Source organism: Argiope bruennichi, chromosome 2, assembly GCF_947563725.1.
Source record: "Argiope bruennichi chromosome 2, qqArgBrue1.1, whole genome shotgun sequence".
NCBI classification, from domain to species: domain Eukaryota; kingdom Metazoa; phylum Arthropoda; class Arachnida; order Araneae; family Araneidae; genus Argiope; species Argiope bruennichi.
The window spans coordinates 106,423,633-106,448,577 of record NC_079152.1 but is presented as its reverse complement, the minus strand read 5'-3'; the positions used below and the strand labels follow the sequence as shown (position 1 = coordinate 106,448,577).

Genomic DNA, 24,945 nt, shown 5'->3' with positions numbered 1-24,945 from the left:
TGATTGGTTGAGAGGCTTCTAGCCCCGCCTCCTGAGATCTATAAAAGGAGGCAGTCTGCAGCTGCCGAAGTAGTAGTTGGAATCGACGATAAACAAAGGGTCTTCCAGAGATTAGCAGAGCAGCGACGGAGTCAAGCTAGTGCTGAACTAAGCTGTGCGCTGTCTGCAGTAGAGTCTTGTTGTGTGCTGCCGTGTGCACGTCTCGGCTGAAGATAATTGTCTTCTCTATGCTGTATATAGTTGTCGTCTTTGTGCTGTCCTGTGTGTCTTCGTGAAAATAAACGTTGTTTTTTTTTTCTACTGCCGCCTGCTGATTGAGTGTTCTCCACACCATATAACTTCCACTATCCAAACGAACCCGGAAATTTCGTAACAATATAATGGCACCAAACGTGAATAATTTTGCCAAAGGACACAAATACCATCATAGCTCGCATCCATTTTTACTTTCCAATACACTAAGTTAAAGAGTATTATGATTGTCAAATTTTTTTTTTCTATAAGCGTTTGGTTAATTTCTATATATACTAAATCTTCCTGAGCGAGAAAAACACTTTTGAAATAAGTTTGTGAAAATGGTGATTAAAAAAATTCTTTGAATTAAATAAATGTAATATGGATGGTTTTGAGCAATATTATTAAGTACATAAGTATGAATAATTCATATTAAGTATGAGTCATTATATTAAATAATATTATGAGTAAATGGATGGTTATGACTAATAACAAATGTAAAGATTTACAGCAAATTTTGAACGAATTCCATATACTAACAGTTTGTATGTCTGTCCTGACAAACACAGTAACTACACAATGTAAAGAGATGAAATCTGACACACTGTTTTAGCATCTAGAGATAGACCCAAATCAAATTATCAACCAAGTCATCCAACGGTCTGTAGACTTCTGTCAGTATATACATTTGCATGCATATAAATGTGATAATAAAAAAAAACAGCAACATAAATATATGAAATTTGGTATGTGGACTTTCTACTAAAATTGTAGATTTGTGTTACATTTGGTTTGAACCAGTTCTAGAACTAGATGTCTAGGATGGATAGTTGGTTCTCTTCATGGAAATGTAAACTGGAATATGCCTGGAGGGGCCTCTGTGGTAAGGTCTCGTCTTCGGGAACAGAAGGTTTCAGGTTTCAGACCAGCCTCCATCGAATGTTCATCGTGTAAGCGGCCCCAGTGCACGCTAAATCCGTAGGTGCCAAATGTCCACCCGCTAGCACGATGAGGAAGCCCGGAGATGGGATGCAAGCCCAGAAGCTGCCCTCGTCATCTGGCCGCGATTCAAAATTACGAGGTAGTCCCGAAACAGTGCTAGGTTACTTTAAAACAAGACGTTAATATAACTAAACTAAATTAAATTTACTCTACTGATGCTAGCGGTCTTGTCTAAAGTTCACAATTTTTATGCAAATTGAAGGAAGGAATTTATCTCTGGAATCTTTATCTCTGGAGTTTGTGAAAATGTTTTGGTAAAAGGGGATCACTCCCACTGATTAAATTATACAATCTTCAAAATATTAATCAAGACGAATTAAGGATCAATCTTCAGTAGAATATGCAGATCAATGCTTTAAGATTTAATTATAAAAAAGTTATTATTGCTTACTATTTTTCTGTTTATCTGTGTTGTATCGTGATTTGTTTATTTTGTCAAATATATCTCAAATTACTAATTACTAAAAAAGATAATACATTATGGAAAATATCATTCGTTTATGTAAAGTACTCACCAAAATATATTTGGCTGCTGATATGTTATTAAATATGATACTAAGCCAAAGAGAAATTTGAATAAAATAAAGCTAAAAAAAGAAAAACGTGACATTAATATGCAAGAATTTTTAAACTCAAATTGCTAAATTATTCTGGTCTCTTAAGTTGTTGTGTCACAGGCTTTCTTTAACAGAAAGAACATTTTAAATAAATATAAAACGAGTAATCTGGATTATTAAGATTAAGCATTGGTTTGGATAGAAGATTTTTCACAGTAACCTCAAAAACGTGGGAACTTCTATATAAAGAGATTCAATATAATTCACCTTCACAACTGTATTGAAATATATGTATTTGAAATTTTCACAAGTAATATTGAATGATGTTATTTTTATTTGGAATATTATTCAGAGCTTATTGCCTTCATATAGCAAATATAAAGATACGCGTACAAAAAAAAACAATTTTGTTTTTGAAGTTGAATTGATTAAATTCATTTTGAATCGTGGTCAGAAGATGAGCATAATTATGACTAGACTATAGCATTTGACGGGACCATTCGAATCCCAAAGATACTGGTCTAAAACAAAAGACTAGTATAAAAGACTTTATAATTTAAAAGTAACTCAAAACAAAAAAATTCAACTATTTTTATAAAAGGAGCGATTTTTTTTTTCATTTTGCAGATATTACCACTCAAAATATTACACGCTTTTCTAAATCTGCTCTTTGTTCTCTGATTTCCGTTTTAAAACTACTGGTTGTAGTCTCCCAAAAATTTTCTCACATTTTCTCAAATAAATATGTTGTGCCCTTTTCTTTCCATACAAACATGGACCTTGGCGAAGGCCGCGAATACCCTGCATAGGGTTGGCGGGCAAGAGTTATGAAATATTGGCGATTTTGATTGACAGTTATTACCTAGTGCGGTTAATATATAAGTACCCGAAAATCGAACTTGCATTTTGGAAGTCTTTTTTTTTTCCAACTGATTGTAACCTAACTTTCTCATAGAACTATAATATATACTCACGTTGGTATACTGAATTTCACTCATTTAAGTCACTGCGTTATTTTTGTTAACCTCATGTTAAAATACTGACTGACCGAGGACCTAACCTTTGACACATTTGCTTCAAAAATTGATAAGAATTTACAATTTAGATCATAAAGCTGCGTATTAGCTTTTATTTATATGACATTCTACGTTTTGTGGTTATTGTGTTAATTAATATTCGGATAAATGGACAAACTAAACTGCTTGTGAATGGATTACGTTCAAAATTTGCTATAAATCTAAACATTTGGTATAAAAGCCATAAACTAGATTTCATCCATATAATTCAAAGATTTTTTTTTTTAATTATTAGGTTCACAGACAAACAGACATAACTCCAAAAATGTGTTTTTCGCACCCAAGGAAGTCTGAAATGGGGTCATTCGTTAAAATCTCAAGTTTGAATTTTTTGATGATTATAATTCTATTCTTTACTTATTTCATATGAGAGAAAGTAAAAATATTTTTAACTGTATCCGTAAGAGCATGCATAAAAATATAATGATTTTAATAATAAATAATTTTACTGCACTGAAAAAGCAAGTTTCATGTAAATAAACCTGCAAACAAAGAAGATCATACCGTTCTCTCTAGGATATGAGATTGAAGGTCATTAAAAATAAGGATGAGACTTTCTATTAACCTGAATGCGCGTTATAATAAAAAATAAGAATTTTGCTTTCATAAAGTACATGTTAAAAAATAAGAATTTTGCTTTCGTAAAGTACATGTTAAAATCAATGTATTTTCAAGGAAAGTTGCTTTTTCTATAGACGGATTCAGTATGAAGCTTGAAATATATACAGATTCAAACCAAAATTTTATATTATATATATATATATATATAGAGAGAGAGAGAGAGAGAGAGAGAGAGAGAAAGTGTTGCAAGGAGGATTTTTATTTATATATTTTTATTGCTTAATTATCGTTCTAATATATACAGACCAAAAACGCACACATACATTGCAACAAATTTTTTTAAAAAGTATTTTAAATTTTTTTTAATTAGAGTATTATAAAACAAGTTATTTTTTAAATATTTGTACTTTTTAGTCATGAATTTATGATTTATTATTCTAAATATTACCGAATCTTTGAAATCAATATTTTTTTACTATATTATAATAGGGATTTTAACAAATTAAAATCCCTATTAAGAAAAATCAAAATTTAATTACATAAATTGATTAACTGATAAGTAAGTTATGAAAATAGTAAAATATTACATAGTTATCAGTAATATAACAGGATACAATATTTCAAAAACTTAGCATAATAAGAAGTGAATTAAAAAATTAATTACAATAATCTGTCTTTATAAATATTTTATTGTTTTATCTAATATTTAAGTTTATTTCCATTGTAGAATGTTAAAAAAGATTGATCCTGTTTGATATAAACATAGTTTAAAAGACGAATTAAAAAGTGAAGTTACAATATCGCGAAAGAGAAGTAAGAGTGCTATGATATAATGCGATTGGTCACCATTATAAAGATTCATGTACACAATGAACAGGACAATTGGAAGACAATTAAAATAAAACGACTTAAATGTCTGAATTTTTGACGAAATCAAGAACATGTGTGTTGTGACTTATGACACTTTATACAAGCCCACTTACAGTTATCTGTCAGCGATTTAAGCCGAGTTAGCGTCTCTTGTATTTACAGCAGCGCCAACTAGGGTCAAGAGTACGACTTAGCTACTCACACGTCACAACAGCTTTTAAGGGCACACTTCATTCATGCATTTCATTCACAGATCGTAATTTAGACCTAAATCAGAGAACGATCACCTCTGAACCATTAACGCCAGTGGTATTACTATCGACATGGAGGACGTTGTGACCACGACAGATTTATACCTGCCCCAGCCACTACACACACACGGAGAGTCTTCGGCAGGAAGGATCCGAACTCACAACCTAAAGGAGGCGATGCTAACGCCCTACCAACCAGGCTAGATAGATATAACAGATCGACTTAGATATAACATAGTTATAGCTAAATAATTTAAATGAAATTAAAATGAGAATCCTCAGCGGAATTGTCAAAAGCAACAAGTGTATCAATATGGCAAAGAGAAAGTTGTGTTTTCGGTTTTGCTTTCAATAATAGAAGGATAATAAATAAAACCTTAAGTTTAATAGTAATATAGTGTAAATAAGATTTTATTTCTGTCTCTACTAATAATAAAGATGAATGTGTAAGTGCATTGGAGTTCTACAAGCCAGACCATTTGTCCTAAAACTACTGCATGTGATACACATATGATGTACGTGGAAATGTATACCTCAGTGAAATTATTTTTGTTTTATTTAATGTTAATTAATTAAAAATTAAGGAACAATTCGCGATAATTTCCGAAAATATTCCTGTATAAAAATGATTTTTACGCCGTTTTAAAGCTCATAGAATTATTTTCTAATGAATTTAAATGCTGTAAATACTTAATTATGTTTTAAAACTATTTTTAAGTATATTTGACTACAATATACTTAAAAATAGTTTGTTAATTGTAGTTCATATAGTTTTTAAATTGTTGTGAACGAAGCTCAAACTGTTTCAATTGCTTCATTATACATTTAATTGTATCATTTTTTTTCAGTTGCTGAAACTAAGGAAGAAAAACTCGTTTAGTATCTGTATGGTTACATCTTTAGTAGAGTAAGTAGGCATTTAATCAGAAATTTGATTAATTAAAAATCAAGCTGGATTTCCGAGTTTTTCTGCGATAGCTTTCAAAAATAGAATTAATGATATTTGCTAATAGTGATTTAAAAATAATCTAGCATTATTTCAAAATTAAAAAAAAGAATAAGGATACAATGTATATGTTATGCAATATTTTCTCTGAATTTCGATAATTTTTTATAAACAACTTTTTCACTGATTTTGAAAAATACGCACATTATTGCCATAAAATTCAAATTATTTTCATTATTCCATTTCAACATTTTATCCTGTAATTTCCATTCGTAGTTGAAAGTTAAATGTGTTTATGAGAGTACTGTTGCTTTACAGGACAGATCATATGATCTATAGCTACCAAATTTGGTGCAAATATAGCTAGGAAGGTGGGAATATGTCTTTGGGGTGGGGATATGTCTTTGGGTGGGAGCAAGTCTTTTGAAATTTTAATTAAAATTAAGCTGCATTTTTGGCATTTTTCGCGATAACTTCTGAAAATATTACTGACCAAAAATTAATTTTCCACGATTTTGACATATAAGAATATGTCTTTTTAATGATACCAATTTAATAGCCATTATACTTTTTTTTCTAAATTTTGTCACTTTTTAAAATTATTTTTTGGCTTAATTTTAAACTATAGAATAAATTATTTCCCTTGATTTCAAACCGTTTCATCAAGTATGTAATCGTGCATTTTTCTCGTATTTAATATCAGTCTAGTTCATAAGGCGAATAAAAAAGTAAAGTTACAGTATTACGAAATTTAAAAGACGTCTTGACTTGGATATTTATTTTTTAATAGCACTGTGATGTTATACTCTTCATTAGAAAGGTTCAAGTACACAATAAAATGAACATAAGTAACTAAATAAAATAACACGGCTTTAATGTCAGAATATCTAGCGAATATGTAACTATTATGATATTATTTTGGCATGAATTTATATATAAACAATTTATCTGAAATCAAATATAACCATTATTTCATGTAAATTAACTAGTCGAAAGAGGGACTAGTTTAGAATATTTTTCATTGCCGTAATGAAATCCAAGGCCTTTTACATATAACTAAGTATGTTTTACTTTTCTATTGTTTAAAGGTAAGGTAATAAATATCCTTATGGATTTGCCTTTCTGCATTTTATTTCATTAATTTTTCAGTGAATCTTGTAAACAACATTTTTCTAAGTTAGTACGTTAGGAATTTTCCATTCTGACCTTCCATTTTTTTATTATCAGCATATTTTAATTCAGCTAATATACTACTAAAATGTATATCATTAAAATCAATTGCATACTTAACAAAGTGGAGATGAAAGTGAATTGGTGAAAAGTAAATGTTAAATGAATCCGAGAGTTATATTTATCCATTAAAGGTATGCACGTAAACAATACACATAGCATAAGTTAGGTTACTGAAAAAAGCCGGTTAAATAACTATCACAATCCGAAGTAACTTACTTAAGAGAGGGATGAATAAATTATAAATGAAAGATTCATCTGAAATCTTAAAAAGACATCAGTAATATCGGTGAATAATCAATAGCCAAATGCAGCTACTGAAAAAGACACATCCTTTACCACAAAGCAATTGTTTATAATTACTCTACTCCGAATCTATGAAATAATGATTCCTAAATTATAAGACATCTATGCATTTTTTTAAAAATTAGGAGGAAAAAGAAATACCTACGATTATTCTAATAACCCACCGCCAGCGAAAGATTATTTATTATATTTGCTTTTCATTAAATTTTTAAAGGCGAATTTAATTGTTTGTTTGGAATTTACACATTCGAATTGTACATTCTAGCTTTCAGAGAGATTAATATAAAAACATACCAAATATTTGCTTTTTCAAACAATGCTGGGATAAATGCTTGCTTTTCACACGCAAAAGAAATCCTTCATATTTTTTTTATTTTTAATCTATAATTTCTAAAATTTGAGATGGATAATTCAAGTTTCATTGAAGCATTCTTTTAAAAAATAATAGCTTCTTTGAAACAGAATCTTATGTTTTGAAATTGAATGATCCGTAAACTTTATCCTGATATCATTTCACTTTGAAAGTAGAAACAAATATAGATCTCAAAAATTGAATAAATAAAGGAATAAACAGAGAACTAAAAAACATTGATGTGGTTCAGACTATCGATTTTTCATTTTTCTATGCAGGTGAAATTCTGATTGTGAATTTACATTATGCATAATTATTTGTTTGGCGATGATATTGGCGATTAGAAAGCGACTTTAATCTAGCAACCCTTTAACTGCTGTGTTGTTTCTTACGATGGGTAATGAATGAAGAATAGACAAGCTCGGCATTTACTCGCCAAAGCGAGCCAGTATTTCATTAGTCTTATCTACGTAATGCCCAAACAAACACTGAGCGCAAGAATTACATTATGAAACCACCCTTCTTTCATTTTATTTCATTTTTCTGCTGCATCAGACATTTCCTTTACAAAATTTTTCGAAAATGGAAGATTGCTTCGATTATCTTTGGGTTCACTTTTTATGTTATTTTTTTGGTTTGGGAAACCTCACACTGCGCGTATTTTCCATTTTAACGCAATTTCTAAATGGTTCAAGAAGTTCCTTTTACTCTTCCCTCGTTCTTTTTTATTTCCTGTTCAGACTATTTATCAGGTTTATTCTGTTTAAAATTGAAAAAGTTCAGCTTTCTTGCATGATTTTTTTTTGTGTGTGTGTTGGCTTTTTTTTTATTTTCAGTCTTCGTTTGATTGTTGCCCTTCAAGAAATCTTAAACTTATGTTTACACTTTTAATTCACAATAAATTAATTTTGGAACAATATCTATCAGCTGGAATGTGAAGTTCATGTTTTGATATAAAATTTAATTAATATCTGATAGTTATTAATTTGAAATTCATTCATATATCCTGTCTTTTCTATGATTCAAAGGAATGTGTGATTGACTAATTATTCAAATGCTTTATCTCATTTTAACTGACAAAATTTATTAGTTCACTTTTAAAATTTGAAGAACATTCATAATAGGAATAAAAAGTAATAATTAATAAACTAATTTTCATTACGTTTAGGCTCACTTTTAATGTTTTGGAAACATAACACTGAGTCCATTTTTCATTTTGACAGTATTTTTGAATGATCCAACAATTTTTCCTTTCTCCCTTCCTTTTTTTTCTTCAGTCCATTTATCCATTCTGTCTTGTTTTAATTGGCCAGATTTATAAGTTCTATTTCCTTGAACTATTTTTGTTTCTATGCTAATTTTTTTTTCTTTTTGTATTTATTCTTTTCTCTTTTTGTCGTAATTTTGCTTTTAGATAAGTCTCAAAAAATAATATTCACAATTTTAAATCCAGCTGAATAAATGTTAGGAACAAAAAAAAATCTAGCATTTGACGTTCGTGTAAAGATATGAATTTTAATTAACATGTATAACTGCTGTAAGCATTATAATTTATTTATATGCGTAATCTTTTCTGTGATTTTGTAGAAATGTGTAGTTTATTAATGTTACTGATATGTTCAAGATAATATAAAATTCATAGATGTTTTGTAATGATGACAAAAAGTAATAATATTAATAGAGAATTTCCATAATTATTGAGAATAAAAATGATTTTAATGACATTGACTTTAAAATTACGTCAAGAAAAAGAGTATCCATTAAATAAAATATAATTTAGAATATGCCATCTAGGCCAACCATGGATGATTCAGTACTTACTATAAAGAAAATTAAACTGATGCCAAAGTATTTAAATTTCTAGTGGAAATTTCTAATATAGAATATAGAATAGAATATAGAAGATCCTAGATCATAATCTTTATTGGGTATATGTGATTAATCTGGTAATTCCGTAAAACCCTAGATATTTGCAAATACATTCAAATAGTTTTGAAGCTAAATATTTGGATATTAATAATATTTTATTATAGCATAGAGTATAATGTAAACCAAAGCTATAAGAATGAAAGTAAATACATAAATCCGAAGAGTTAACGAGATGTTGAAGAAAATAAATTTAGTTCCAAAATTCCATCCCGATCGCGGGTTACACAGATGAAAAAATCTCAGACTTACAGTCCACGATTCTGCAAAAGAGTATTTTTTTTTCTTCGTATAAGTGGTTAAAGAGATGTTAGACGTTGTACAACTGAGTAATGAAGAAATCAGAGCATATAGAGAAGGTTAAATAAGTAAAATTAGCGGAATAAGAAAAAAAATTACTAATCATATCAAAATTCCAAGACTAGCACTTTTCAAAAGTTGTACTTCCTTAAAGGGTTGTATGAAGAAAGCTGAACAGTTATTACATCTCCTAATTCCGCGGAGAAACTCAATTCACCCTATTGCTAAACGTAAACATCTCCTTTCATCTTTCCTCTCACCTCTCTTTTGATGAGATAAACACCTCCGGAGGCATGCGCAAAAGCGATAAAGGTTTCCGAATCCAAGAATGAACAATAGTTCCTAAATTCCACCTCAATTACAGGATACGTAGGAGTAAAGATAAGACTCTTTGTCTATACGGCTAATGAAGATTCTACTCACTAAAATTGTTTCCTTGTATGAGTGGGCTTAAGGCACAATAGACGTTGTACGACTGGATAATTATGGTTTCACTCTACATGCAAAAGGAAATTCTATTTTAATTTCATTGCAGATATATTCACTTTCATGTTCCATTTTGTGCATCCACATGTCAAGAATAGGTATATTATTATTGAGGAGAATATGTATTTATACGGGAGATTAACAGTGAAAGCTGATATTAGTTTTAAAAAACGTAAAATGCATCAAGGTACTTCCATTTCTTTTACTAATCAAAATCCTTGGATTTTACTTAAAAGTTTTGAAATTTCAAACATTACAAAGGTTAACAAAATTGTAACTAATTACTAACTTTTAACAAAATGAATACATTTTTTTAAAAACGAATGACTTTTTTAATACAAAGTTTTTTTCTCTGAAAATTCAAGTTTCATATCTAAGTCAAATTTTTCACTGTTGATGGATTCTGATATTATTTGCTTTGCTTTTCCCGCGATTTCATGCTTCTGATTCGATAGCAGCTTTCTTTGAATTGAAATTTCTCAACAAAAAGCTCAATTTAATTATATAAGTGAATGTAATAAATCGATTCGATAATATACAGAAATGGCGGCAGCAGTTCACCAACGGGGGGGGGACAAATCCGACAAGGAGGCAAGCAGAGTTTCTCTAATATGGCTTCAAAATAACTAATTATGAAACATTTTACATTTTATTAAAGAAAATTATGTATTATTTAGTTTTCTTAAAAAATTCAGATTTTGAGCTTTGCTGTGGAAAATCTGCGGACATAACGTCGTTGCCATCCCTCGCTTTGAGTTCATTAGTGGGCCGACCAAAAATTATCAGACGAATTTTAAATTATTATATGAGGGAATTCTCAGCTCTCCATAATTGTCCTGAACTAGTGAAGACTTTTGCCGATGAAATTCTAAATTTCCCGGAGGCAGGGGTGGGGGTGTAAGCGGTTGCTGACAGAGAAGAAATTGCCCCCCCCCTCCCACTGGCTAACGCTGCATCTATGTTATATATTTACGTCTCTCACCCCATTTTCAAAAATGACAATTCGTTTAAAAATTTTTTAACCGTAGTCTGATGAAGAAGACATTTAAGATGATACCTCTTCTCCGAACTTATACACCACTTATCTCCACACCAAAGGAGTCCCTTTGCATCAGATTTAACCTTCACCACGAACATGGTGAATATTTGATGGATTTGCAATTCTCTTGTCCTGAATTAAAACCCTGACCCTCTCCCCTCCACCAGTAAAACTCCTGCGACAAGTCATCGCGAACTTGTTCACAGTGATACGGAATAAATTTATGTTTCTCAATAAGAACATCAATAGGAATAAATATTTTTAAGAAGCATGAAAATATTAAACTATAACTCATAAATTTTTCAAACAATCAAAAAATTGCAAACAAATATGTTACTCGTTATCTAACTTTTTTTTTATCTGCAGTCCACTTCTCAAAATATTCAGAAATCTACGATAACGGAACAACGTTCTCTTTTCATGTCTTCTTTCGAAGAGAAATATGAGGCGGCAAAAAATGCATTGGCACGAATTTTCCTTCAAATTGAATTTTGTCCAACAGGGGAATCAATGGATTCAGCTGTCAAAATCCATAAGTCACGTTTCAGTCGCACTTTTTCACTCCCTTTCGACGTAACCTTCCGCGCTTCAGTCCACTCGGAGTAAAGGGTATCGCTCCGCTGGGAAATTAGATCCACCAACGATATGCAGAGGGGTCAGGCACAATGTTGTGACGGCCACGAATAAATGTTTGCCTAATGTCCGATCTACGGGATGGGTTGCCATATTTGGCAATACTCACTAACAAAATCAAAATTTTGTCACTTTAATCTTCTTTTTTCGGGTAATTTAGAAAGAGGGATCATTTCGTTCATTGAGTTTGAGTGCACTACGTTCTTGTTGATTTTTAAATATTTTTAAGAATGGGGAAAGTATAGTTATCATCAAAATTCATCAATTTTGAGATGCCCATTACAACCTTTGATTGGAGTCTCTATTTTAAGAATATCAGATAGCACAAAAATATTTATAAATACTTAGGCCACAAAAAGTGATTTCGGTTTTAAAATTAATTATTTTATTATCACTATTTTAAGATAGTAAAGTGTGCCAACATTACATCTAAAATTTTTTTTTTTTTTTTTTTTTTTTAGAAATAAAGGTCAAAATTTCCGATGGGACGACATTCTGGATCTTTCAATTTCTTGTCTCGAGTCATAATGATTTAGGATTGATAGTTAATTTATTGAAATTTTTAATGGTTTTGCAAATATTTATCTACTTGCCGCATTTGATGATAGTTGGTTGGCTGGTTATTAATTTTCACTTAAATATTTTGTGTTAGTTGGTTTTTATGACTGCTAAAGGTAAATATATTTCAAATTTTGATAGAAATATAATTTAAATCAAATTTTGATAAAACTTCTAAAATTTCATTACTTTTCATAGCATTTCCCTAATTTCATATCAATATCTTTATACATCTGATTACATCACATAAAAGAGCAAAGGTGTTTAAATATGAACGCACCTTAAAATCGTTTCATCATTGCTTGATTCTGTAGTTAATCTTTCTTAAATATTAAATTATTAGTTATTAAAAGCATACCTTATATATTGAAGCTTATTTAAATCATGCAGATATGCAACATATTTTTTTTTTCAAATTTTAATAATTGGAGAAAATTACGCGATTAAATATTTGATGTAACATGGAAAATTACTCGTGTTTCATTCAAAACACTGAAAATATTGCATTAAAATATACTTAAAAACATATTAAAAAGTTAATTAAATCCCGATTAAAGCACATCATAGAAACTAAATTGAAGAACAACTAAATTGAATCGCAAATAAGCTGAAATATCTCGCTTCACTTTTAATTAATTAAAATTTCAGAATAATCGATATGAGCATTTGACCGTTTCCCACTCTACAAAATATATATGAACCACATTTTGTAATGGTCCGGCCTCTTGAACGCCAACACACACACACACGCACACGCACGCGTACGCACGCACGCATGCACACACACACACACGCACACGCACGCGTACGCACGCACGCATGCACACACACACACACACACACACTTTTTTATTATTAATGCAAGAAACCAATGAGCATTTTATATCATAGATGAAATATTTTTTTTAAAAAAAGGTTATGGGCGCGAAAAAAAAAATAATAATAGAATGTTTTAAAAAAAGATTATTTTTTACATTCACAGCGACATAGTGCCCATTTTTTATTCAAAAAAATTTATACATGAGGACTAAAAGTCTCATTCTAGAATACTTACATATATCTGACAAACTTAAAATTTGAAAATGATCTTTACTATTCTGAAATTTGGCGGAGAACATATACCTCTCTACATCACCATCCTATTCAGAACAGGCAACCCTTAAGCTAGCACGTCACAGAATTGATAAAACAAAGCAAGAAAAACGAAATGGGGGTTAAAAGAAGGGAGATCTTGGAGTTCGGAAACAAATGTGATATCTCTTCTGGCTAGCAAAAAGGGTCAAACGACCCTTCGGATTCAGGTATTAATCCTATTCTTTCAGCCCAGTTATTCAAATCTCCAGGATCCAAGGATTTGGGATCGTATTTCGTTTTTTATTTTACTTTTTCTTTTCGCCTAACATGTCAGGAATTTTCTGGCCATTGGTCACAACAGAATGGATATATTTCGGATTGCTTTTCGCAAAGGAATATATCTCCAGGAGTGGCCGTTCTATTCCCAGAAGAATACCAAGAGCCGAGGAAAAAGTGGTACTCAAGATATTAGAACTGTGAACATTTATCTCCAAAGGTCTGATTTGAAACGTAAATTTCCCGAGTGGTCCAGTGCATGAAAATTTCATTTCACATACAGCTTGCTTGCTTTATATATTACAAGTCTTCCTTAGTTTGTGTGAAAAAGTAAAGAAGAAAAGAGGAAAAGTATTTCAGTAAGACTTGGAAGATTATAAAATGAAGAAACGGGAACAATCTTTTTTCTGTTCAAAAGGAGAGTTGAAATTTTTTTATTTATTTTTATTTTCTCAGTCTGTTTCGTATAGGAAATTAATTGTATTGAATATCTGTTTAATTTGAATATAATGAATTAATGTATAAGTTTTAGATTGAGTTTACAGGATTATTTGAATTCTACAATAGAATCTACTGTGGAAATCTGAATCAGAACTTTTGCAATCTGAAAGGCAAATCGTCTGTTAAATCTTAAAAAAAGTAATAATAATTTTAAAATGCATTCAAAATGCTTGTAGTAATAGGACTTTGAGTTATACAGGAATCTCAGTGCCTAAATGTTATATTAAGTTTGTCGCCTTTCTCAACCAACTGGTTCACCGGGAATATTGTTTATATATAATTTTAGTTAAATCGTTTATATATAACTTCATGTGTATGATTCCATCAAATTGCCAGATATTAAAGCTGTATAACTTTAGTTGTCTTACATATATTCTATTCATTGCGTAAGTTAAAAACGTAAAGGTACGATACATTAATCTTCTAACTTCAGTGATATTCTAAATTCACTCGTTTATTCGTTTTGTAAATTGCACAAATATTGAAATGAATCCTTTTTCTTGAGCTCTCAATAATGGAAGAAAATCCCACCATTAAATATTAGCTGAAACAGTGAAAATGGTTTGAATTTGAGTCAAATCTACGTTTGAAAAGTATTCCTTTTTTAAAACAAATTGCCGAAATTCAGGAAACATTTGCTCGGCAACAAAATTCGTATTATTAAAAGGACATTGTTTGACATTCTCGCATAATGAAGTATAGAGAAGCTATTGCAATCGTCAAACAGATTGCAACTCGATATTTTGAGGAATATCTACCATTCTGAACTCCCCGAGTCTGAAAAACATATTTTTGGTACTATGTCTGTTTGTCTGTGAATATAATTCAAAAATGATTTGAGCCAGATGGTTAAAATTTGGTTATGGACTTTAGATCGAGTTTATAGATTTATATAAAATGTTTACAGTTACATAAATGTCAGTCTGGCAGGTTATTTGAGTACAAAAAAACTCGATAACTACAATAAACAAAGAGCTAAATAGATAATATTTAGTGCACATGCTTAGGATCCAGAATATAGGTTCTTAAATTTTGACCCAAATCCATCAAACTGTTGACCATCTGGCGGTCTATACTTTTGAATGCAGTCATTTTAAATCAATGAAAAACATTACGCAAACTTGAGATTATAATTACAGTTTAGAGTCAAATTTCGGTTTCAGTCGGTCGGAAGAAAGACGCCCAAAATGCATATTCTCTTGAAAAATTCAGTAAATAAAGTACTAGTGTCAGGAAAAAGATCTATGTATCTTTGAGTATCGTTCGCCAATGCCGCACACAGCATTTTCGGCTCTATCCAAGGTCCACTTTTTAATGCAGTGGGGCAGGGGGAAAAGATCTTTATTGGAGAATATGCGAGAAAGTTCCGGGGAGACCACGCCCGCTGCTTTTCTATTTTGATCTCCAGGGAAAAAAATGTGTAAATCATAAAACTAAAGAATAAAATCATTAAATTGTATTATTATAAAATGAAATCAAGCGATTAGAAAAGATGTATTTACAGGGATATAACCAAGAAGTATAGGTTCTAAAATATATTTATATATGACGTCTACAATACATTTTGATGTATATTTCTTTTTCATATTTTGCTATGGTTTTACATTTTCTTTCAAGTTTATCAGCTTTTTTTGCCTTGCATATATATATATGTATGTATGGATGGATGGATGGATGTAAGCATATAATTTTTTAATCAGAAGGCAGTTTTGAAGACATTGAAGAAACTTTCGATTTTGTGACGTCGTTTATTATGTACAAGCAGGAGCAACGAGCACAGACACAACACAGAACGACACAGAGCGAAAATGAGGGAAAACTGATGAACACTTATCCCTGGTCTTGTATAACTTGAGATATTGATAAGAAAAATATTTTTTCACAGTGCTAATACAATGATATTTAGATAGGGATCTTCTCTACACGTACGCGAATCAGGCAAGGGAAACACAGGGATCTTTAAAAAAAGAATTTGTCAAGTCAGCGGTATTTTGTCCCTTTACTCGGAGTGTGGGAACTTGAGGCTTTTAGCCGATTCAGAAATTTTACAAAGCTTCTGTTGAATTAATAAGATAGAAAAAGTGGAATGGGATCAGGAAATAAGAAAATATTCTAGAATGAAGTTAATATGGGCTAAATTGAGCTAAAAATTAAGAAATTAATTAAGTTTAAATTAAATTTTAAAATATCATTATATATATATATATATAGTTCTGTTGACTAGAGGCCGCAAAGAAGACAAACTGGGAATTAAATTTCAATTCATTTTTTCACGGAATGGCATGATTTGTACACAGGAATCAAAGGAGGAACGCGTCCGCTCTCATTAGAGTACAAAAGCGAAAGTGTGAGAAGTGCTTCCCTTAGTGCTTCAACTAAGACATTTTTATAAGGGATAACTTTGATGAGTTTCGATTCAGAAAAGGGAATCTTATCTTTGTTATGTCATGATTTTTTTGTTATGTCTTTTCCTATCTACCTCAAAAGGTTCAATCTGTCGGAGTGATTAGTGCTGTTGTGGGATTGGCGCGGTACCTTATTATGCAACGGAATGCATCCTCACAATTTCTTGGCATATGAAAAAAAATAGAGATCTTTTCTTGCCTCTCTTCAACATCAAGTGTCATACTCACAAGGACTAACGGGGGGGGCAACACAATTTCTTCACATACATTTGCGTTCATAAATATCTTTCAATCTGAGATTTTCTTTGTTACCATTAACCAAATTATTTTTTATTTGATTCTTATAACTGCATCCTCGTCTGCTATATCAGGATAACAAGTGAACGCAGAATTCATGTGTTTTTTTCATACAAAATATCTTACTGCATATAATTATTCCAGATAATTTTTCTATAATATTTCAAAGTAGAAAATCTTTGTAAACGGTTTCATTTTATTATAATTTCTTGTATGCTTGTAAATTCTGTACATAGTTATTTTTGTTTTCTCTATTGTAAATATTTTGGTATTTAATAAAATTCCCGTAATATACCCATCAAACCGTTCAGAGACCAGAATTGTTATGAGACGGCATTCTGTTCTGTTATGTCGTGGTTGTTAGGAATTTTTATCTTCTTGCTCGGAGATTAAGAATTTAAAACTCAGCATTTTTTTAGAAAGTGTGTTGTAAATAGTTAAATAAAAAGTGTGATTTGGTTGAGAAAATAAAGAAAAAAAATTTAAATAAAGAAATATGAGCTGATTAAAAATAAGAAATAGAAAATTATGTAGTATTTAAATTATATATGCATATAAATTAATATATATTAGAGATAACCATCGTACAATGACCCTTGCACAGTTTTGAGAGCAGAAGAAAAATCCACACAAAAAACGGTTTCACGCCAACGGCGCACGAAGTAGAGAAGTCCGTTCAGACTTGAGAAATGCTTTCATGATCATATAAATAATAAAATAAAAGCATTATACGTCAAGAGGAAAACAAATGACAAACAATTTGGAGAAAATAACAGGTTCTGATCAAAATCCTATATCCTAAATGATGATTCAAACACTAAAAGCAATACAAAGTTAACTTCAAATTTCCTAATTTAGTTTAGTTTTATGAACATATCCATTTCAACAAAGCAAAGCTTATTTTTGAAATAGGTTTCATACTTTTGAATATTAATCAAATGATAAGGATATCTGAATCGGTCACATGCTCTCCGGGTCTCCTGAGATGCATCAGGCGTACGTAACAATGAATTAACTGCTGGAATCTGACTCTGAATCTTGAAACTTTGTTGCCAATTACAGTGATTTCACAACTATTTAATATAAAATCCGCACGTGTTAAGTCGATATCTTTATTAAAAGAAAGGAAATCTAAGAATCGAATATAAGCTGAGATAATGAAAAAAATCTCTGAAGTTGAAGGTTTCATTTTTTAGGAAGAAAAAAGAACATTATTTAATGTTTTCTTTAACATATCATTCTCTTGGGGAGAATTGATTTTGAAATAATTATATATATATATATATATTATCAATAACTTCCATTAACTCATTAAAACTGACCTTCTTTGTTTTAGTAACAAGAATTTTCAAAATGTATTATTCAGGAACCTATCAACAATAATAAAAAAATTGCCTACAATTTATTTAACTAAAAAAGTGTACTGGAAATTATATGTGAAGTAAGTAAATCATTGAACCAGTAAAATGAATTATTATTACCATTTTTAGAAAATAAATTCACGGAGAAACATCAATAAACAATCTAAGTAAGTACGAGATTTTTTATTGTGATGACAGATATCAATTTTAAACAGTTGGAACTTGTACATTGCGATATTTTTTTCTTGCTAATTATTTGTAAATTGCTCATGACTTAACTAAAAAAAATCTACGTAGAAAAAAAATATATTAGATCCAGGAGTAAACCACATCATGATTTATATTGCATGACTGTTTCGTATCTACCATCAACAGCGTATTCTTTGACACCGAAATGTTTATGACTCCACTTTTGCAATGAAGCTATCAAGGACAGAATTAATTATTGAGATACAGTAGTGGTTCCAGCTGGTAGAATCGGTAAACAGTGAATAAAAAGAGTGGTCTTCAACGGAATCTGAATAAGAGTGGGAAAGGAAGAGTATTTCACAAAAAGGGCAAGTAATAGGTAAAACGAAATATTAGTAATTAATTATAAACTTTTAGATTGGTATTTAAAGTTTATTGGTAAAATTTTGATCGAATCAATAAAAGTAAAATGACGAGATTTTTTTTTAAATTTAAACACGCTACGAGGGGCCGTGAAATCTAGGATGTTGTTAAGGAAAAGTACACTGAGTATTCGATAATATTCAAAAAGATAAATAAAACAACCAGACAATTACATATTTAACTATTTAAAAAGGAAAGAATGTTTAAAGATGGATCAATAATTTATTTTGCATTTGTCTGGTTGTTCACTCTCATTTGCTATCTACAGAAGGCCGTATTCTTTGTAGGAAAAGTTGAGATGGATATATCATGAGGTAATTTTTATTAAATTAAATCTAATTAACTTAAGGGATGAACAGCTAATTTCAGTCCTGTTGGGATAGAAATATGCTTACAATTTTAAAACATGTTCTAAATGATATTATTGTAAAAATGAGAAAATGATGAAAAAATATTTTATGCAATTCAAGTCAATAAATAAACTTTCGAAAAATTAGCGATATCTAAATTCTAAACAATTAAACAGTTTAGACATTCACATTTAGTAAAACGTTTTTGGAGCATTGAAAAAAAATGTTCTACTCTTCTGCAATAAAAACTGACAGAATTATAAAACTTTAAATTTTGATATTTTAAACGGATTTAGACAAATTTATTGGTAGCCTAGAGAAAGATCCGCAAATCAACGAGCACAAAGCATTTCCTCGAGAAAATAATTAATCTGATATAAAAAAAAATTTAAGTTTCCTATGTTGATCAAGTTTTTTTTTATTATTATTATGGGTGCTTTAAGAATGTTTTACTACGACCAGGAATCAGTATAAAAATGCATAATACAAAATTTTTCAGATATATTTACTGACTCAAACAATATACAATTCTTTGTACAACTTAGATTATATTTCAAGTTAAACATATATACTTACAACAGCGATTTAGCAATTAAATTCTGGACCACGATTAGAAGTTTACCTTGTATATTGAAATTTTATACAAAAAGTGCAAAATAAAACATTTAATTCAAAATCTGATCATTTATCGATGTCAGAAAGAGAATATAAAATTGGAATGGTCCTGCTTTCTGTCTTACGTCTTTTAATTTATTAAGTTATAATTCGCTACTAAGTAATTTACTTAAAAGTGAAAGTTGGGAATTCGGCTGACTTTATTTTTTGTAGATAATCAGGTTCAATTTTTCAATAAAAATAAACAATTAAAATTTGGAATTGTTTCAGCTAATTTCAGGTCAGCTTAGTTAACTCAGTAAAAGTAATAAGCATAGCTTGAATCCATAAATCTGAATTTGAAGAAATTTATATTTGATATTTGAGAATGAGAATTTAAATAAACGAAAATAAGCATAAGAAAACTAACTTTCCAATAGTATCTATTTTTCCTTCGCTTCCTTGAATATGACCACAATATATTTAATTTTACAATATAAAAATAACTTAATGAACATTTGAATAAAAAGGAAACAAAGCAGATATTAAATTTAATTCCTTCTTCGCTACTGTGATTTAACCAAACTGCAGACGACTTTTGGGTATATATTGTAGTTATAAATAATTATTTCATAAAAAAATCTTTCAGCAAATATTTATTTTCTTAATTGAACAATCCATTAATCTATCTTTCCACCACATACAGTAAAGCTTAACAACTCACAGTTTGCTATTGTGATTTTACAAAATTGTATACGATATTTGTGTATATATTTTGGTTAAAAGTGATTATTTCATTAAAAATCATTAAGCAAATATTTTTCTCTAAACTGAACAATCCGTTAATCTATTTTTCCACCACATAAAGCAAAGTTTAACAGTTCGCAGTTTAATTACAGTATGCTTGTATTGATTTGCTGCTTGTTTTCTTAAAAATCTAAAATGTCCAGCGTAAACCATTTTTCATTGAAACACTGAAATTGAAATCGAAAATTTAGAAGAATTTAACAAAGAGTATTTAAAATATGAAATAACGAAACGAACTGAACTCGTTAAATAAATTTTATATTTCGAATCAAGCTTGGATCATATTTTTATTGAAAATGATGTTTGATTAGAGTTGAAACGAAATGGTATATGAGTGGATTCGCAAGGAATTTAGTTATAAAAATGCTATGTTCATATATAAGATTCTAACGCTAAGAGATCGACTTTTCAATAATTATATTAATGATAATTTATCATTTTGTCAGTTGGTGTAGTTTCAAAATATTTTTCAGAAACAGCTGCTGCTGATGATTTCATGCTTAGAGAACTGACTTGTATTTAAATAACTTGTATTTAAATAACTACGAATATGAAACATATGTTTAACTTATTATGAGCCTTTTGTGACCGAAGGCATTAAAAAGTTTGTTTTAAAGTTTAAGATAAAGTTTAGAAGATATACTTCTCACACTGGTTTATAAAATTTAGGGTAGATTTCCACATAGCCCTAAGAAATAGATCAAAATGGAAGTAAGAAGATGCTTAAGAATTTATTTAAAATATTAACTTCCCCTTAGAGATAAAGTGAACTGATTTTGAAAAATTCAGTCAGGGCATTCTAGATATGAGACATATTTTGAAACCACACCAAGTTAGGGGAATAAAAAGAAAATCTAACATGCCCAACTCCGACTCATCCAAATTATAGACTCATTTTTATTCAATAAAATAGATTGACTATAATCTATAGACAGATAAAATCAAGAAAAATTCTTCAGAACTAATATTTAAAAATTTAAATTAATATAGGATTAAATATTTAGATTTTAAATAGACACTTTTCGAGATATAATATTCAAATTCATAGCAGTAGGATCAAATGAGTATCTTATGTAGTTGATAGTGGAAGTATATTGGTTAATTTAGTTACACCTCATCACTTCATTTGATAATAAATTGCATTTATCTCTGCAGATTTACTAATAAAGAATGAATTTCTTCAACTTTTTGCATAGAACAGTTATATCATTCATAAATTAGAAACCATCAACAATCAGTTTAACGATTTGTCTTAGATATATATTGCCGCATAATGAACTACTGATATCAATTCCTGTGGCTTGGTTGGCAAGACACGAGGCTGTAGACCTTCACGACCCAGGTTCGAATACCAGCCAAGTCAGTTCTATCCAAAGACTGGAATTTTAATTTAAAATGTTATTTATTATTTCTCTAGTTTCTAGTTGATTCTAGATCTTTCTTTAAATGTTCTATCTGGATGTTTCTCGAACATTCTGAGAGTGTATATAAAGTCAAGTGTCACCAGTTGTGGTCGAGTTATCGGTCCTGTACGCTTGAGAGTTACTTTGCTTGAATAAATCTGATTACTTGTTCAACCTAACAGCCTTGTTATTTCCAATCTTCGTGACAATATCATTTTTTTTCTTATTTTATAAATTTTATTTTGACAGTCCTTATGATGATAAAATGCTGTAATGCTATGGTAAATAATGGACTGTATTCGGTTAAATAACTTTCTTTTTATAAATATATCTTATTAGTGAAGAATTTCCATTCTGAAAGAAAAAGTAACATACATTTCAAAAATTTTTAGAACCGTGAATTTAGTAAATAGGGACATATCTTTGTTTCTTTCAGAAGCATTTCGACTTTTGAAAAGTATCTCTAACAAGAAAGAATTTAGTAAAAAATATCAGTAAAAGCTCACGGGACAAAAATCAAAGATGTATTAATCTATATCTTTCAAAAGCTACTTCTGATCCACACTGAAGAGAAAACTTTTCCTATCGCATTCTGTATTAATCTATATCTAAGCTTTTAATCATAAGACGATGCAAAAATTAAAATGTTTATTTTCATTTATTTTACGCAAAACTTCGTTACCTTAAGTCTAACACAGTGACATGTGGAAACAAAAGACAGTTACTCGTAACTAAAAAAATTTCAACTTAATTCAATAATACTATAACTTTAAAAAGTGTGTGAAACGAAAAAAAATCATCAAATTATGATTCAGCATTAAAAAAAAATTATATTTATTCAGTGTTGTATAACATATACACCGAATAATCCAAACACTTATGCATACTAGTGTGATTGTGATAAACCTACTTCAATCAAAAATAATACTCGCATAACTATTAGTATTAGAATTGATTACAAGAAAAATATCAGTTTTCATCGGGAAGTAAGCTTCCATTTATTTAATATTAATAAGTATTTTTTAAATTAATGCATTATAAATGTTATTTTTAATCACTAAAAATATATAATGGTACCACGTAACAAAATATATTAAATAAATATAATATCCAGATACATTACATTTAAATACGTCTGATCAAATTTTGACTGCCGATCATTTTTTTATCAATAATTTTTTATCTCTATAAATCAAACATGTATAATTTTTTCCTTTTTCACTAAAGATGGCTAATTATTTATCCTATATGGTGAATGCAAAGTGATAGTATCATTTAACAAACCATAAATTTCAATGCGTTTATTCTTATTGCACAAAAATTGAGTAAACAGAATTTTGCTACTTCATTCATTCGTTTTCTAATAATATATTACAGAAGAGCTTAAAAATTTCTTTTCTCAAAATATGAATAAAAACTAAGAAAATAAGTAAATAAAAATCAGTATATTATCAGCATATATTTGTTTCCATTTTTAAGCAGGAAGCGGAGTTCTTTTACAAACATGGTAAATGTAAACTTGTTTTAGGAAAAAAAATCCTTCAGTTTAAGTCTTAATATCTTATCAATTTGATTCCATTTTCAAGCAGGGAGTGGAGTTCTTTTACAAACATGGTAAATGTAAACTTTGTTTCAGGTTTTAAAAAAAATCCTTTAGTTTAAGTCTTGATACCTTATGAATTAATTTTTAACTTAAAACTTAATAAAATTATATTCAATCTCATAACTATCTAAATTTTGGTTCTAAAATTATTTTAAAAATTATATTAAAGAAAATTCTAAGTTTTTGCTGCAAAATCTTTGAATTTTTTATTTTAATGTGCATAATATTAATTTTGCTAATTATGTTCATATATCAATCAATTTTAGTACAAAAAGGTAATTTTACATTTAAAATGGAATTCATCAAAAAATTGTCGTTTTAAATCGTATGTATCATATAAAAGATTATTTTTATGGAATCAACGTATTAAAAATTAGGAAGAATATTTACTTCAACACAATCGTACAATATTACTACTAAATAGTTAGTTTTAGATACTCAAGAATTTCATAAACAACGAATATATATATATATATATATATATATATATATATATATATATATATATATATATATATATATAGCAAACAAAAACATTATTTCGTAAAAATAGCATATACATAATTCAAATACTCGTTAAATTTTAAGAAGATGATTTTGATTTGAATGATACTGTTTAATAGTTTTTGCTCTAAAAAGAAATTATTTGATTGCGTAATTCTGCATTTGCTTTACACATTTTGAATAACTGTAGAAATAATTTATAATTTATACTATAATTATTTATTATACATGGTTTGACAGTAATTGGAAAAAATGTTACATTATGCAGCTATAAATTGTTTACATAATTCTGGTACCAGATAAGAAATATCAATAATCAAATTAAAAAAAGAGACTTTTAAATTTGAATATATATTCATCGTTTTCATGACGAAAGAATGTTTATCAATGTTTATATAAATGAATTATGATAAAGACATTACTGTAGATAAAAAATGTATTAAAATATTATTTTACGAAATGAAATCAGTTCAAAGAAAAAAAGATTTTCAAACTAACCATGAAATGGCGCCAAATGGGAAGTTGCATATGAGAATATACCATCAAATCAAACATAGTCCATATTGGCAGTGGATAATAAACTGGCGACCGAATTACAGAAAAGGCGTGACTTTTCCGGAGTTCTCTCAACACGTGGTCCTCGAATACCTGCGCCATGCTTTTTCGATTTTTCCTCAAAGAGGAGGTTTCTGTGTCTGCAGTTTTAGAGACGAATGAAGACCTTTTCGCTCGGTGGTCTGCTAGCTCACTCCCACGCTTTTAGACTTCGGAACCTCATAAATCACAAATTAAGTGTAAATGCTAAGCTCACTCTTGGAAATGAGTAATTCA

The 24,945-nt window shown here is 29.4% G+C and overlaps 1 protein-coding gene across 1 annotated transcript in view; it reads right to left on the bottom strand.

Moving 5' to 3' along the window:
• The window catches only part of LOC129961694 (zinc finger protein basonuclin-2-like), a 307,167-nt gene extending 282,428 nt beyond the window's left edge, over positions 1-24,739 (bottom strand). Inside the window, exon 1 of the mRNA XM_056075235.1 lies at positions 24,613-24,739. Within this exon, the coding sequence (XP_055931210.1) occupies positions 24,613-24,669 (57 nt within the window). The 5' untranslated portion in view covers positions 24,670-24,739. The remainder of the gene's footprint in view (positions 1-24,612) is intronic.
• Positions 24,740-24,945: the final 206 nt, after the last annotated feature.